General features: G+C 36.8%; 3 protein-coding genes across 6 annotated transcripts; 1 reads left to right on the top strand and 2 right to left on the bottom strand.

Moving 5' to 3' along the window:
• Nucleotides 1-1256: 1256 nt before the first annotated feature.
• LOC132183894 (F-box protein SKIP23-like) lies at nt 1257-2387 on the bottom strand. The gene has a single exon (XM_059597360.1). It carries the CDS (start codon nt 2385-2387, stop codon nt 1257-1259), a length of 1131 nt encoding a protein of 376 aa, XP_059453343.1.
• Nucleotides 2388-4002: 1615 nt separating this feature from the next.
• LOC132183665 (P-loop containing nucleoside triphosphate hydrolases superfamily protein) lies at nt 4003-7282 on the top strand. 3 transcript variants are annotated; one of them, XM_059597025.2, is made up of 7 exons: nt 4003-4345; nt 4996-5139; nt 5233-5307; nt 5398-5591; nt 5658-5829; nt 5910-6326; nt 6944-7282. In XM_059597025.2, exons 1-7 carry the CDS (start codon nt 4133-4135, stop codon nt 7073-7075), a joined length of 1347 nt encoding a protein of 448 aa, XP_059453008.1. In that variant the 5' UTR covers nt 4003-4132; the 3' UTR covers nt 7076-7282. The 3 variants fall into 3 exon arrangements, with proteins under 3 accessions (XP_059453008.1, XP_059453010.1, XP_059453011.1); XM_059597027.2 differs by having other exon boundaries at nt 6949-7282; XM_059597028.2 differs by having other exon boundaries at nt 5077-5139.
• Nucleotides 7283-7356: 74 nt separating this feature from the next.
• On the bottom strand, nt 7357-13918 carry CHUP1 (Hydroxyproline-rich glycoprotein family protein). 2 transcript variants are annotated; one of them, XM_059597024.2, is made up of 9 exons: nt 13225-13918; nt 12656-12735; nt 11769-12521; nt 9635-11008; nt 9392-9523; nt 8911-9092; nt 8548-8659; nt 8163-8306; nt 7357-7620 (listed from the first exon to the last, which is right to left on the bottom strand). In XM_059597024.2, exons 1-9 carry the CDS (start codon nt 13331-13333, stop codon nt 7522-7524), a joined length of 2985 nt encoding a protein of 994 aa, XP_059453007.1. In that variant the 5' UTR covers nt 13334-13918; the 3' UTR covers nt 7357-7521. The 2 variants fall into 2 exon arrangements, with proteins under 2 accessions (XP_059453007.1, XP_059453006.1); XM_059597023.2 differs by having other exon boundaries at nt 12656-12744; nt 13225-13917.
• Nucleotides 13919-14959: the final 1041 nt, after the last annotated feature.

The raw sequence follows: 14959 nt of genomic DNA on the forward strand, positions 1-14959 counted from the left end.
ATTGCAATGTTTGGGAATTTAAAATGAATAATTTCAGATTTTGGGTTTTTTTTTTTTTTTTTTTTTTTTTTTTAAACATGTTTGCACGAAAAAGGAGATGAAGATTCGAAGTAATAACCTTTGTTTTATTAGGCATGGTTCCAGCCGATTAAATTTCAAATCTTGGGTCTTACCAACAAGCAACGGACAGATAATAATTCACTGAAAGTATGGATACAGTACTATTGATGCCATCATCATTTTTACAAAACTAAGATGGTAATCAAGATGAATAAAACTACAACTATTTTTTAAATTATTGTTCGTGACACTTATCTCATTAAATAAAAAATCATTAAATTTATTTAAAAATGTTATTACTTAATTTTTTATTTATTCAAATACGTCATATGAATTTATATATATGATAATTTTTTACACCACCCGCGAACTCGACATGAAATAAAAGGGTTATGGTTAAGGAGTTTAATTCGTTTAATTAAATTGGTCAAATTATGATTAACTTATATAGTCTTATATTCATCTTTCAGTACAACATATTTTTAACATGACTTGTGAACCCGATATGAACCCAATACAAAATTAGAGAGTTAACGTTTAACCATTTAATTAAATGGGTCAGGTTATGGTTAGCCTATATAATCTTATATCATGTCTCAACACAATCCGAACATGACACGTCAACATGACTTGCTAGTTTAGGATTGAAATCCGATTTCATTCTAACTAAGAAATTTGGTCATTCATTTATTGTCACCTAACAAATGAATAAAAATAATTATTCCGTTCAAATTTCTTGTATTTCTAGTAATACTTATTTCTATAGCTAGATAAACACTACTCTACCCTACCAAATCTTTGTTTTATCATTTTATATTACATATTACAATGTTGCTTGATATTCGACAATACAAAATGTATGTATGTATGTATGTATTATTATTATTATTATTATTATTATTATTATTTTTTATGGTTTCAAATGATTCTTTCATAACAATTTATATTTTTAACTAGTTTCTGATTATTGGAAGATAAATGCTACATAAACAATTTAAACTTAGTTATTTCTTGAACCAACCAAATCATATGTGAACAAGAATTTGGGAAAAAATCTTGGAGTCTGTATCTGGAATTAAATGAAACACAAACAAATATAAGAGAAAAACAATTAGAATAATGCTAAAACAAAATATAATTAATAGAAAAACAAAATCAAGTAAGCCATCTAAAATTGGTCCAACATATTATTTCCCTTACAACATAGGCAGTAGCATCCAAATTGGGGGAGGCATATACTTGTGCGAAGGATTTGGTTTGTAGTGTAGTCGAATGCTTCGATCCTCTAAATTGAAAATACCCATGTCAAGCGGCCCATTGGGATAGTATGGCCGTGTATCAGTATAGTCATCAGTATAATATATGGAGTTAGGATGGCACCCCGAAAAGTAGGAAGCTGGAATAGATATAGAATAATTGTCTCCCAAGAACAAGGCATCATCTCCTGTGTTCTTCACCTCCACCCGTTTCACCACCTTTCCACTTTCATCGTCTAGAACAAGCTTGTACACCTCAAAATGACCAGTCATACCCTGACCGTCATTTCCAAAAGGCCAAGAAGCGAGAAACCTCCGTATCAGCAACAAATCTCCCATAGATGTTTCCACAAGATACGTCAGGTCTGCATACTCAAGATCTCTCGGTGCAAGTATCTTTTTTAGATTGCTATTAACATCAATGGATAGAAGCAAACCTCTATGATCAATGGCAAGAACCTGGCCTTTATAAAATAAAACATCAGAGAACAAGTGTCCATGCTCATGATCCACATAAGTCCAAGATTTGTCACCTAATTTCATGAAAACCAAGTCACTATATTCACCAAATATTGCAACAACAAGGCAGTCCGAGTCCTCAAGAGTAGTGGGGTCCGAGGACAATGTGACTTTTTCGACTGTATACTGTTTACCTGACTTCGTTGTATAGCCTCTGAGTTTTTGAAGCTGTGGGAGACGGATTTTCTTGTTCCTGAAGGGGTTGAATAGGGTAATAGACGAAGTGTTGGTTAGAAAGATCAACCAACCGAAGGAAGAACCGCAACATCTTCTACGATTGTAAGGCATGCGGAGGTTAACGTCAGAGATTGTCCGGTCGGTGATGCTGTATAAACTACGCGTTTTCTTGATATTGTGTTTGCTGGGAACCAACAACATGGGAATTTGAATGCCTTGACGTGGTCGCTCTTTCACCGCTGTCCTCCATGACTTGCATACGGCACCGAAACGAACCTTGTCAATGGGTGAGGCCAGCTGGTGCAGAATCGAATCGAGGAGGTCCGTTGGAAGCCATGCCCAATCTGATTCCGACGTCGATGATGAAATTGCCATCATATGCTTGCGATTGTAAATATTCAAGTAACTAATTGACGGCTGCTAAGGAGCCTCTATATATAGGACACAAGATCACCGACATATATGAAAGAATTAACGCAATTTATGGAATTCCTTGTATGTGTCAATTTGATTATTGACAGCTAGCACGTAAGAAATTAAGAGAAATAATAACAATAAATAAAAATATATCATAGTCATGATATCTGTTGGGAATAAATTCACACTATAAGCCCACCAAATTTTGGGCCCAATGGCCAATGATAGACCCATGAAGATATTAATTAAATAGCAAGGACTATTTAATTAATTGATAGTTTTATATTCCAATTAGGATAATATTGGAATAAAGACGTCATACTTATCTCTACAAGATGACTACTCAAGATTATCTTTACATGATATCTGTTCAATGTTTATCTCTACATGATAGCTGTTGAGTTCTATCTCAACTCTGGACTCTCAAACCAATTCAAATAAGAAGATCCAGTCCAAGTCTACTTCATCTCCCAGAGCCTATAAATAGGCCCTTACACAAGGTACAAAAAGATCTTGAATCTTGAAATATCCTCACACATATTATTGAGCGTATTGAATTATTGTGCGCTGAAGCACAATATTTCTCTTAGAAACTTTCTGACTTTGGCATTGGAGTGTCCCCGGGAAACCGGAAACCCCCTTGACAATGCTGTCCTTTTTGTAGTGATTTGAAGTGCACGACGACGTATTGAAGACCCCGAAGAAAGCGCATCCACCGTGTTGAAAACTGTTCTAACAATATCAATATTCAATACCATTTATTTCTCCCTTAATTTGGTCAAAACCTTAATCACTCTCGTTACTCGTACCTCAACACGTCAACAGAGTAGGAATGTAAGCGGTTGTTCTTCAATATTAAGTCAGACTAATTAAAGATGCTAATACACTAATCCCTTTCTAAAAACCTAAATTATTACATTTCTCCATATCATAAAGAAATAAACAATTTTTATTTTATTATTTATTTATTTTTATTTTGAACAAATTGCAATCTTTATTCATAGGATTTGGCTTACCTGCATCTGAGTTACTTTGCTCTACCGCATGTAAGCCAAGTCCTTAATACTGATAATCATTAATCAATTGGAGTCAGGAAGTCATTTATCCTCTAAATCCCATATATCTTGCCAATCTCCTACTCATCATATGAGCTGATTTTTAAAAGGGAAAAATATAAAATTAGTCCCTATTATTTACCTTATTTGCAATTAAATCCATATGGAATCAAAATGAATTTAAAGGTCCATGTGGCATGCCAAAAAAAATAATTTAGTCATTACAGTCAAATTTTGTTTACTGACTTAACAGATTATAATAACATAAAATGTTAGAGTCAATAAAATTGTGATAATTGTCATATTTAATTCAGTGTCACATTAACAGAATATGTTAAATTAGTGGACGAAATTTGATTGTAAGGACTAAATTGTTTTTGTTTTGGCATATCTCATTGGATCTTTGAGTTTATTTTAATACCACATGAAACTAATTATAAACTAGATAGATAGGATTAATTTTACATTTTTCCCTTTTTAAAAATTCACAAGCTGACATTAGGCTTCACTGAGAAAAAGATGGTCTTTTGCTCATTGTAGCCCGTTGTAGCCTCCTAAAGACAAAGGAATATCCATTGGAGAGGGGCCCTTCTCCGCTAGGTTCCGTCTTTCGCATACTCCCACTCCCAACAAGAACTCTTACAAAGAATGGCTTCTTGTCTCTTTTCTCCTATCCTTATCGTACACCCCACTTCCCGTTCCACTCTTCGAAGAAGAGCTTTTGCGGTGGCGGATTTATCAGCAGAGAATGGTAGTAGTGGCAGCGATGATAGTAATTCTTCTCATCAGTCAACCAAATTGGTCACCTTTTTGGGCAAAGGTGGGTCCGGCAAGACCACCTCGGCGGTTTTCGCCGCTCAGGTACATGGCCATATTTTGCATCGTTGTTTTGAGTTTTGTGGTTTTTGCTATTTATTTTTGGTGATAATTTGTGGGTTCTTGAGTTAAAAGTTAACTGCTTTACTTCTCATATAATTTGGTTGCGCTAAATGTAGGCAGTATGTTATGCACAGATTGTGTTAATCTGAGTTAGGGCAACTATAAACGGACTATTGATTCTAAATATGTTTTCAGAAAGACAGTGGGTAATTGTTATTCATGGAAAATTCAGGATGTTTCCATTTGATAAATTATGGTGCAAATAAGATTTCTGAAACATTTTGTAATTGACTATTTCTCGATCAAAGTAGCAAGAACTCAGAGCTTCTTCACTATTGTAAAAGAGAGCATATAAGAACTATTTCTAAACCACTCAGGTTATTTAGGCTGGATATTCCTTTATCTTTTTTCTATAGGAGCATTATTTTTGAAAGATTATGTCAGTCTACCACTTGAAGTTAGCTCCTTTGACATGATTTCAAACTAATTGCGTTTTTTCCCCTCCCTAGAGATAATGTTGGGAGTTTATAACTGAAGATTTCCATTTACCACAAATTATTTAGTGATTCCTTAACCAATTCAATTCAATTCAGTTCTCTCTCTGTCTCTCTCTCTCTCTCTCTGGTTCTCAGCATTATGCATTGGCTGGGCTCAGCACATGCTTGGTGATACATAACCAAGACCCCACAGCTGATTATCTTTTGAATTGTAAGATTGGAACTTCTCCCGTCACATGCAACAAGAACCTTTCGGCTGTTAGGTTGGAAACCACTAAAGTGTGTTTTTTAACCTCCTATCTTACTCTCTGTCACCTTGTATTTTTTTTGTCTTTGAGTGGTTACTCGATGATTTGTTGTTGGTTATTACAGATGCTTCTTGAACCTCTCAATCGACTAAAGCAAGCAGATGCTCATCTTAATATGACCCAAGGAGTTCTCGAAGGGGTGGGTACGTAATATGGTTGGGGATATTATTGCGCAGTCTAATTTGAAAGATTTCGGAGGACTTTATGGACTATTGTTTATAATGTGTAGATTGTGGGAGAAGAGCTTGGGATGCTTCCTGGGATGGATTCTATTTTTTCGGCATTTGCACTTGAGAGGCTTGTAGGATTCTTGAGTAATGTGGCTCAAAGGAGCAACAAAAAAGATAAATTTGACGTAATAATATATGATGGAGTCAGCACTGAGGAAACTCTACGGATTATAGGTGCAGCCAGTAAAGCAAGGTTGGAAACTCTCTCTCTCTCTCTCTCTCTCTTCTGATCTATATGCCTTAACATGATGATGCACAGATTGTATTTGAAATATCTACGGAACCTGGCTGAAAAGACTGATCTTGGGAGAGTGGCTGGTCCTTCACTCATGAGACTTGTAGATGAAACCATGAGTATTACCGGCAGCAGGTCCTATCTGAATGGGAAAATGAGTGCAGAAGTATGGGAAACTCTGGAACAAATGTTGGAGGTAAATGTGATTCCCTTTTTATTGTGACCACATTTAGATGTAGGCCCAACGAGATTATTAATTATTCATGTGCCATGCAGAGAGGATCCTCTGCCTTCTCAGAACCGCATAAATTCGGCTGCTTCCTTATGATGCATCCAGATAGTCCAATCTCTGTCAATTCTGCATTACGTTATTGGGGCTGTACAATCCAAGCTGGAGCACAAGTTTCTGGTGCTTTTGGTATTGCTTCTCCACATTTGAATGTAGAATCAATGGAAACAGTCAAGAAAACTTTTTCACCCGTGCCTTTTGCTTTCATTCCACAATTCCAATTCAGTTTCCCTCTTGACTGGAACAAAATTTTGCTCAACACTGTAAGTGAAGATGCAAAGAATCTTCTTTCTGTGCCAGCAAGCCGCAGCAGCAATATGTCATCGGTAAAATTTGATTCAGCCAAGAAGTCAGTAACCCTTCTCATGCCAGGTTTTGACAAGTCTGAGATCAAGCTATATCAAGTACGTCCACCCTTCCACTCAAATCCTTGACCTCTTTTTATCATAGTTCTTAAGGTTCTGTTATTGTTTCCCTTTCAGGTGTCTATGGCAAGTGTTTTTTTTTTCTTTTATTGTTTGTTGGGGAAGCATTCCGAGTGAGATGGAATGATTTTCTTTTTTTCCTGAAGCTGGAAAAATAATTAGAAATGGAACCTTCAAGATTTCAAGTCATGATAAATCTGGTGGAGAATTTGAACCTTTAACCTTTAACCTTTAAACTTGGATCTCTCCGATGACATCTTAAGACTTTTTTTTTTTTCACCTTCTAAAATATTTAAATGTAATGAGCAGAGAAAATATAAACAGATAAGAGAATATGCTTGTGAAGCTTTTTGAGCTTTTTGCTTAGACAATCAGAAGTAGTGGTCTAAAAAGAGATTTTAGAGATACTTCTTTGAACTATTGGAATTTACTTATCGAAAAAATTATGGCATGCAAGAAGTACGAATTTAGACATTCCTTTTAGTGGATTTTAAGGATAAGAAACTTTTATAGTTCTGTTATGTTATTGTGCTCCTTTAATCTTGGTTGAATTTGCCGAATTTCTGATTGACATTATTATTTTCTAACATATGCAGTACAGGGGTGGATCCGAGTTACTGGTGGAAGCAGGGGACCAAAGACGTGTCATTCTTCTACCTCCTGAGATTCAAGGAAAGGTGGGAGGTGCCAAGTTCCTGAACAGAAGTCTTGTAATCACAATGCGGTAGTGGAATTACACTGATAAATAGTATTCTTTTTTTCGCTTTGGATATTATAGTGTTCATATGATTGATGATTTGATATTGATCTATGTGAGAATCACTTGTATTTTGAACACATGTTTGTTTGTAGAAGGGTTGAATTCATTCAACCCTGTTTTGAAGAAAACTTTAATGGGTTGGGGTTAATAAATCAACTAACCATTGTGATGACAACCAGATAGATGCTCTCTTGTTACTTGGTTTCAATGCCCAACAATAAGCATATAGAAGTTAGTGTGGATCAGAGCTCATACAAATTATATATGCCTTTTCTTTTTCCTTTTCTATCTTCAATTGGACCTGGTCATTGTACAATGTCCAGTATATATGATATTGTTTGCAACATGGAGTGAGAGGGAATATACAACTAAAAATAAAAGGAGAAATTCAAATGAAAAAAGAAAAACCCTCCCTCATGTTTCTAGCTTTTTGTCTTCTGGCACCTGTGCATGGACACGGCTCCTGAGTTCTTCAAAAGCCTTCATGCTTTCCGCGTCAAAGCCTCCCGCAAACTGCAGACGGGTGCAAGCCAAAGTTAAAATCCACTATAAGGAAATGAAATTTTGATACGAAAAAAGTTTATTAAACTTTGATATGAAATGCAAATTTCGTTTGGCTACGTTTTTAAATAAAATTGTGGAAATTGTCCTGTTTGGGACGGTGTTTGGAAAACAAAAAAAATTGGCAGTTTCAGATTGCACGTAAAGATGCATTATTTTATAAGTCGAACTGCAATTTTATCAAACGCTTAATTGGTTTTTTTTTTTAATTGCGTTTTCATTTAATATGCTTTGATTTTTTTTTAAAACAAATGAAAACGTTTATCATTATATGTTTGCTTGAAAACTTAGCAAGCACTTAAACTTAATTCATCAATGAAAACATGCTGCAACATTGAACACTGTAGAGATTGAAGCCCACTCCTAAATGTTTCCCAATTTGGCTACGTGATTATAATTTGAATGTAAATCATATAAATTAGATAATACTCTTTTCTAGACCTTAACAGAGAAGTTTGTAATAAGCATAAGCTTAAGTACAGAATATACAATACCTGATGAACACGGAAAGCAAAACGCACGCCTTGCAGAACCAAAAACTCTCTGTTTGGTTCCTTTTCAGGTCCACTCATTGCATCAAGCTCTAACGCCACACGTTTCATGTACTTCCTCGCCAATTGTACTGATGAGAGCTTTATCTGAAATGGGGAAAATGCTATATCACTTATCTGCAGCATAATACATGCAAGCATTTGACGCACATTGCAACATATTGCCATTACAGGGTGCACATTGGAAAACCATTTCCGAACATCTTGCTGTTGAGACATTGCTACTTCCATAATACAATAAATGTTTTTTAAGAAATTTCAGAAAACATTTTAAAGCCAACCTCACAATCAACCAAAAAGGAATTTTTTCATACAATTTAAACCATACCTTGCCAACAACTCCTGAATCTAACAACCAATCAACTGGAATGCCAAACTCCTTGTATCGTGAAATAGCCATATCCCTTGTACGTAAGAGCGCATACACACTATTTTCCACTCTGTCAAAATATTGAGAGAATGATAAGAATTTATACTTCATTTATATAGCAATTAACAAGTGAAGGTATAAAACAAAATAAATGATCTCCTAACAGTTTAAAAGATGTCGGGGAAAGTACAACTTAAAAAAGACAAAAGGATGATTTAAGTTTTCCCCATAGAAGAAATGATGGCATTTTAGAATGAAGTTTCAAAAGCATATCTACAACTATATAGCCATCCTAGTCCTCTATGAGAAGGACTTTCTTACTTTTCTAGCAATGAGTACATCTTCTTCAAAGCATCGTCACACGGAAGCGTGGGATCATCGACGAAAGAAGATACTCGCTTCTCTAATTTCATCAGGTCCTGGTACTCAAAAGCCGCTTCTCTTAATGCATCTGCTTTCCCCTCAGGCCAATCAAAGTGCTTAAGAACTGCCCGTTCATCAACCTTACCACAGGCAAAGAAAGAAAAAAATAATTAAACAATATGAAACAGCTACAGAAATGTCACCAGGGAAGTTTAAATGCATGCTCAATTCATGGACATTCAGAAATTTTGAAGCTTGCTTAGTAGAATGCCAGAAAGAAAAAAAGAAAAAAAGAAAAAGAAAAAAAGAAGAGGACTGATAAGATTGCACTTTCTGTCTGGTGAAGTTTACAATTCTTAACAAACCGGAAAGCGGTGTTAGTATCTCAGACAGAAGGGCAATATTTGATAATGAGAACTTAATTTAATTTATAGCATACCAAGAAAGAGAGTTCCTCATCTAGCCAGTTTACAAAAGCCACAAGATCTTCTATGTTGGTGAAGGAAGCTGCTCGGACTTCAGTTGCCAATGACATGACAAAATCACCTTGAGTTTCCACATCAGCTTTCACCTGGATCCAGTGCATACAGTTTTCACACTTAGTTAAATTTGTATAACAAACACCTCTACTTTAAGCCCAAGACAGGAACATAAATGAATATAAAGGGGAAATGTAACGCACAGCTACAAGGAATGATGATCGGTTCTCAATCTCCCCAATCATGTTGCTCCTGGCATCTGATGCATTAGATGTTGAAGAGATTAATGATGGTATATCCTTCTTTGCCTCTCGTTTCATCAATGTCTGATAAAATTCAACCAGTTCAGGAGCCCGGTGAACTTTATCACCACTCCCTCCCCCTCTTGGCAGGCTTCCTGGTGGAGGAGGTGGCGGAGGTGGTCCACCAGGGGGTGGTGGTGGCGGAGGTGGTGCACCAGGTGGAGGTGGTGCAGGCGGTATTCCACCCAGAGAATTTGTATTTGTACCAGCAGAAAAACCTCCAGATCGTTTAGGAGGTGGCCGAGGCATCCTAGGAGGCCTCTTCTCAATGTGGTCAAGTTTCATCTTGCTTATTATTTGAGAACCACTCTTACCATCATTAGATTGGTCACTTGAATCACCAGAGACAATCACCTTCTCCTTTATTTGAGAAAGTTTTGGCGGCAAAGTTGCTGGTCTCTCTCTTTCAACCTTGGCTGTAGGTTCATATAGATTCGAATTTGATTTGTCACCAAACTTCTGCGCTCTTGCTTGCCCAGCTCTTTCTTTAATCTGCTTTTCCCTCTCCAAAGCCAACTTATGCCGGTCTTTATAAGCAGGGTATTTCTCATCTTGAACTCCATCAACTGATTTAGACATCAAATGGAATGATGCTGCAACATTATTTAGTGAGTCACTTGATGATACCCTCGTTCTAATATTTGGGGGAGTTGGAGTTTCAGGAGACTCTGGAAGTTCCTGCTCCATCTTGCCAAAGGTAGTGATGGCTATACTATCACCTGCATTCCTTAGCATCAGGGATTCCAATGGACCCCTTGGTCTCTGGTTCATGCTTGCCCTGCTTGGGGAACCTCCCGAGAGAGATCTGGTTGGTGATGCAAGAGCAGTCAAATCATCTTTGCTTTTGCCCCATTTCTTCAACTTCTGGATTAAGCTAGGTTTCTTACTGAGACTGCTATATCTACTATTGGAACTATCAATAGAGGCATTGTCAAAGTCCTCACTTCCAGGAGAGGATGGGTGGGAGAAATTGCTTTCAAGATCTGTGTCCCCTTGCCCACGTTCTGATCCTGCATACTCTAACATCAGCTGCTTAGCCTTCTCTTGGGATTTGGGGCTCAGACTCTTGTTGAGTTCACGAGCTGATATCTTTCCTGGTGGTGCCTGATAGTTCCGGAGTTCATACCTCAAGCATGCATTGACCCAACGAAGATACACTAGCTCTTCAACTTCACTGAATCGATATATCTGAAGTCCTTCCACTTGCTTTGACAGGTCCTCATTTGCATGCCTTAGATTATTGACCTCCTCTCTTGCCTTGGCAACCATTTCAGTCTGCAGTGTTGAGGCAAAGCACATAAAGAATGAGTTTATAACCCATCACATGTACCAGCACCGATCAAAGCATATTTGATTTATTATTTCAAATACCCTATATACTTTCATCAAGTTGTTATATCAGGCCATCCTTAAATATCTAAACACACTTCTTCTTGATCACTTCACTCCTTGTTGTGAATAAACATGCTATCTTGAACAACAACATAGCCATAGATTAATAATTTTTTTTAAAAAAAGGTTGGAACTAACTACAACAATCATTCAGAGATGATGCAATGTTGTTCTGCCTTTGAGTTACAAACTAAGTAGGTATAATGTGTGTCCAGCATTTACCTAATGATCTCAACTATTAGCATTTGATTATTCTAGTATTTCACTGATAACTTTTTGGCAAGTTACATGGTTAAATTATTAGGAGTAAAAGATGTGAAGTCAACATTTAAACTTCAAGACACAGTAGATGAGGAAAGTCTACCTCTTTAAGCAACAGAAAATATCCTATCATAGGTACTTATTATATCATTGGTGAATATTTATGCATCTATAGATTTCATTCATAGAGGGAACCATGCCAGCATTTTATTTGGCCAGTAGAAGTATAACAAAAACAGAAGCCAAAAGAGCAACTTAAATTTCTAGCACCCCCGTCCCCCACCCAGTTAAAAAGAAAACAAGCAAAAGAAGAAGAAGAAGGAGAGAGAAAAGCAGATGTGACAAGATCATTTATGCACGCAAAGAGCATTCCGATTCTGACCTCTGTCATATTGGAGAGGGCTGCTATTCTAGCTTCAGCAGAATCAAGTTTTACGGTCAACTCCCGCTTTTCATGTTGAAGTTCTTTGTTTTTCCTCTTAAGCTCCACAACTTCGACCTCTAACTCCTTCACAGCTTTCAGCTTCTTCTCAATTTCAGAATCTTTCTTGACAGCTTCTTCCTCTTTGGCCTGCAAACCAGAAACTTGCTGCTTAAGCAACAACAAATGGCCTTTCGTCTGTTTAGCTTCAAGCTGAATCTGCCTTTGCAGTTCCTTGATCTTGTTCCTTGCCACCTCTAGCTCCTTCTTTGCTGAAACTCCTTGTGCAATCTCCTCTTGAAGCTTTTTCCTCTCCGCTTGCAAAGAGTTAATGGTAATATTGAGCATGTCAATCTCTACTGTCTTGATCTTGAGTTGCCTTTGTATCTCAAGAATATCTGATTCCTGCTCCTTCAGTCCGTAGTATTCAAGCAATTCACCTTCAAGCTTCACTTCCCTCTCCTCTAATTCCTTTACTAGTTTCCGCATCCGTTCCAATTCGCTTGCATTGTTTGCCATCTCCATTTCATATGCTCTCTCTTTCTCTGCCTTATCAATCTTGTTACCAGGTAATGGATATTCAATCTCCCCAGATAAAAGATCTTCAAATTCAGGCAAAATCTCATCATCATAAACATCAGGTGGATTGCCATGAGTTCTGTTAAATATACTGTTAATTAGTTTAACCTCTTCTTCCTCCTCTTCCTCCTCCCCCTGCAATATAAAGTTAGAAAACACCTTACATTAAAGAAAATTACCGAAAACACATATCAAACTTGCAAGTCAGATTTAATTTGTGTGGCCATAAAAGTGACGGAAATCCAATCAAGAATAGAATATGTACTTACATACTCCTCTTTGAGTCTAGCATTAGAATATGTATTCTGCTCTTTGTCTCCCCCCTCACACTGAAGTTCAAAGCTTGCTTCTGCATTTTCTGAGTTTCAGCGTCACCAGAAAATACTATGTTTTAGCAGAAAGCTTACAAGAAAATGGAAGACAAAACGTTATGGAAAGATTTCTCAGACTAAAAAAATATGGATGGGAGAAAGAAATCAACTTTCTTCATGAGAGAATTGGTATTGGCAACAAACAGTTAGATAAGTGATACTTATCCACACAAAAGAAAGAAATCAACTTTCTTCATGAGAGAATTGGTATTGGCAACAAACAGTTAGATAAGTGATACTTATCCACACAAAAGAAAGAAATCAACTTTCTTCATGAGAGAATTGGTATTGGCAACAAACAGTTAGATAAGTGATACTTATGCACACAAAAGAAATCAACTTTCTTCATGAGAGAACTGGTATTGGCAACAAACAGTTAGATAAGTGATACGTAATCACACAATTCACACACACACACACACACACACACACACAGAGACACACACGAAATTCATAGAAAGGAGTACCTGAAGGCTTGACTGCAGAGGTCGATGACCTTGAGGTTTTGATATTGAGCTGCCTAACTGCAAAGGCTGCAACTGAAGCAGCAACAAGGAGGCTGAACCTGACTATCATGAAGGTGTTTTTGATAGGAAAATCTGAACACTCAACTCATCTATACACACAACCCAATTCCAAAACACCCCACCACCCATTTCTCCCAAACCCCATCACCGATAAATCAACCCATCAGGCCACTGGATATGCAGCAAAGGCAAGCCGGAATATGTAATACCCAAGAGAGCTTAACATGACAGGCGCAATGCTAAAAAAAGCCCAAGTTAGAAAAATAGAATTTATTCAACTATATACATTCCCACACCAGCTTTATCATCTTATCAGGTTTCCAGATGGACATTTCCCGAGCAAACATTCTTGTATGCACGAAAAAAAAAGTTAATGATAAGTAGAATTCCAGCACAACTGTCATGCTAGGAGCTACAGCAACCACCAATAAGTAGTGGCCAATCTTTCTCCAAAAGGATTGACAATTCAGCGTTTTGGGTATAACTGGTTACCGCAGTTGCTGAGAGGAATGTAGACAGTTAAAACAAGCCAAAAACACGAAGCTGATAAAGACTAGCAACCGTAAATTTGCACGAGAAGAAGTGCCGCTCAGTGTGTGCCTTACAGTACCTCTATCTGGCTGTTAAGAGTGACATGAGAGGGTTAGAAATGTGTCATCTCTCTTATACCACAAAATAAATTTTGTTAGTTCCTCTCCGTCTAATGGGTAGGTGGATAATATAACCAAGCCTAGGTAGATACTAACTTACAGGATCCGGATCTTCTAAAATTTTCTGTCCGAATTCTACTACATTTCTAGATGATCAACCACACACCTTTTACAGCGGCCCACAAAAGATAATCTTTGATCCAAGGGTTGAATTTGTCTGATTAGTGGTATGGGTGATACAAATAACAAATCCTAAAGGCACACACTTTCAGACAGTGGGTCCACCGTCCACCTCAAAGGACTCCTATATTGTGGACTTGTTTTTATTTGGCCTTTTTTGGCCAAATAAAGTGAAGATAAAGGCTGAAATTTAGTTCTCAGCCGCTTGCTTAATGGAGTGGAGCATATAGAAACTGTAGCCAAACAAAATCATACTCTAGTCTCTAGATAGATAACTCATCTTTTAGGTGATTCACCCAAAACCCCATACTTTGTCCTTTTTGGCTGTTTTATAAAACTTGTTCTTTTGTGAGTTTGTGTTTATTAGGTAAATTAAGTGTATAACTATTTTTGAGGTCTTTTTACAATCTCAATCAATCATCAGCTTTGGTTTGTGGCATGTGTGGGTGGGTGCACAAAGGACATAAGTTAGAAAAGTCACACCTCTTCAATTCAATTATTTGTGTGACACTCTAACTTGCGTCTGAAAAAAATTTAAAATTAGTTTACGCAATGAAAAAAATATTAAAAAATCTAAATGATAGCCCAGCCTCTTAAAAAAATAAAGTAATATAGAATGGGTTCATGCCCCCTACTTTTTTCTTTTTTCTTTTTTTGCAAGTAAAAAATGTAAAAGCTTAAAATATACATATTACAGAAATACTAAAGTATGAAAGAGACTTGATATGGAAACAAAAATAGATTTGGTTGAGCCTATGATAAGATTGGCAATACGTGTCATGTTTTCAAGTCCAACGGAATGAGGTCAAAACGCCAAAAAAAAAAAAAAAAAAAAAAAAAAAAAA

This window comes from Corylus avellana, chromosome 7 (assembly GCF_965113065.1).
Source record: "Corylus avellana chromosome 7, dhCorAvel1.hap1.2, whole genome shotgun sequence".
NCBI classification, from domain to species: Eukaryota; Viridiplantae; Streptophyta; class Magnoliopsida; order Fagales; family Betulaceae; genus Corylus; species Corylus avellana.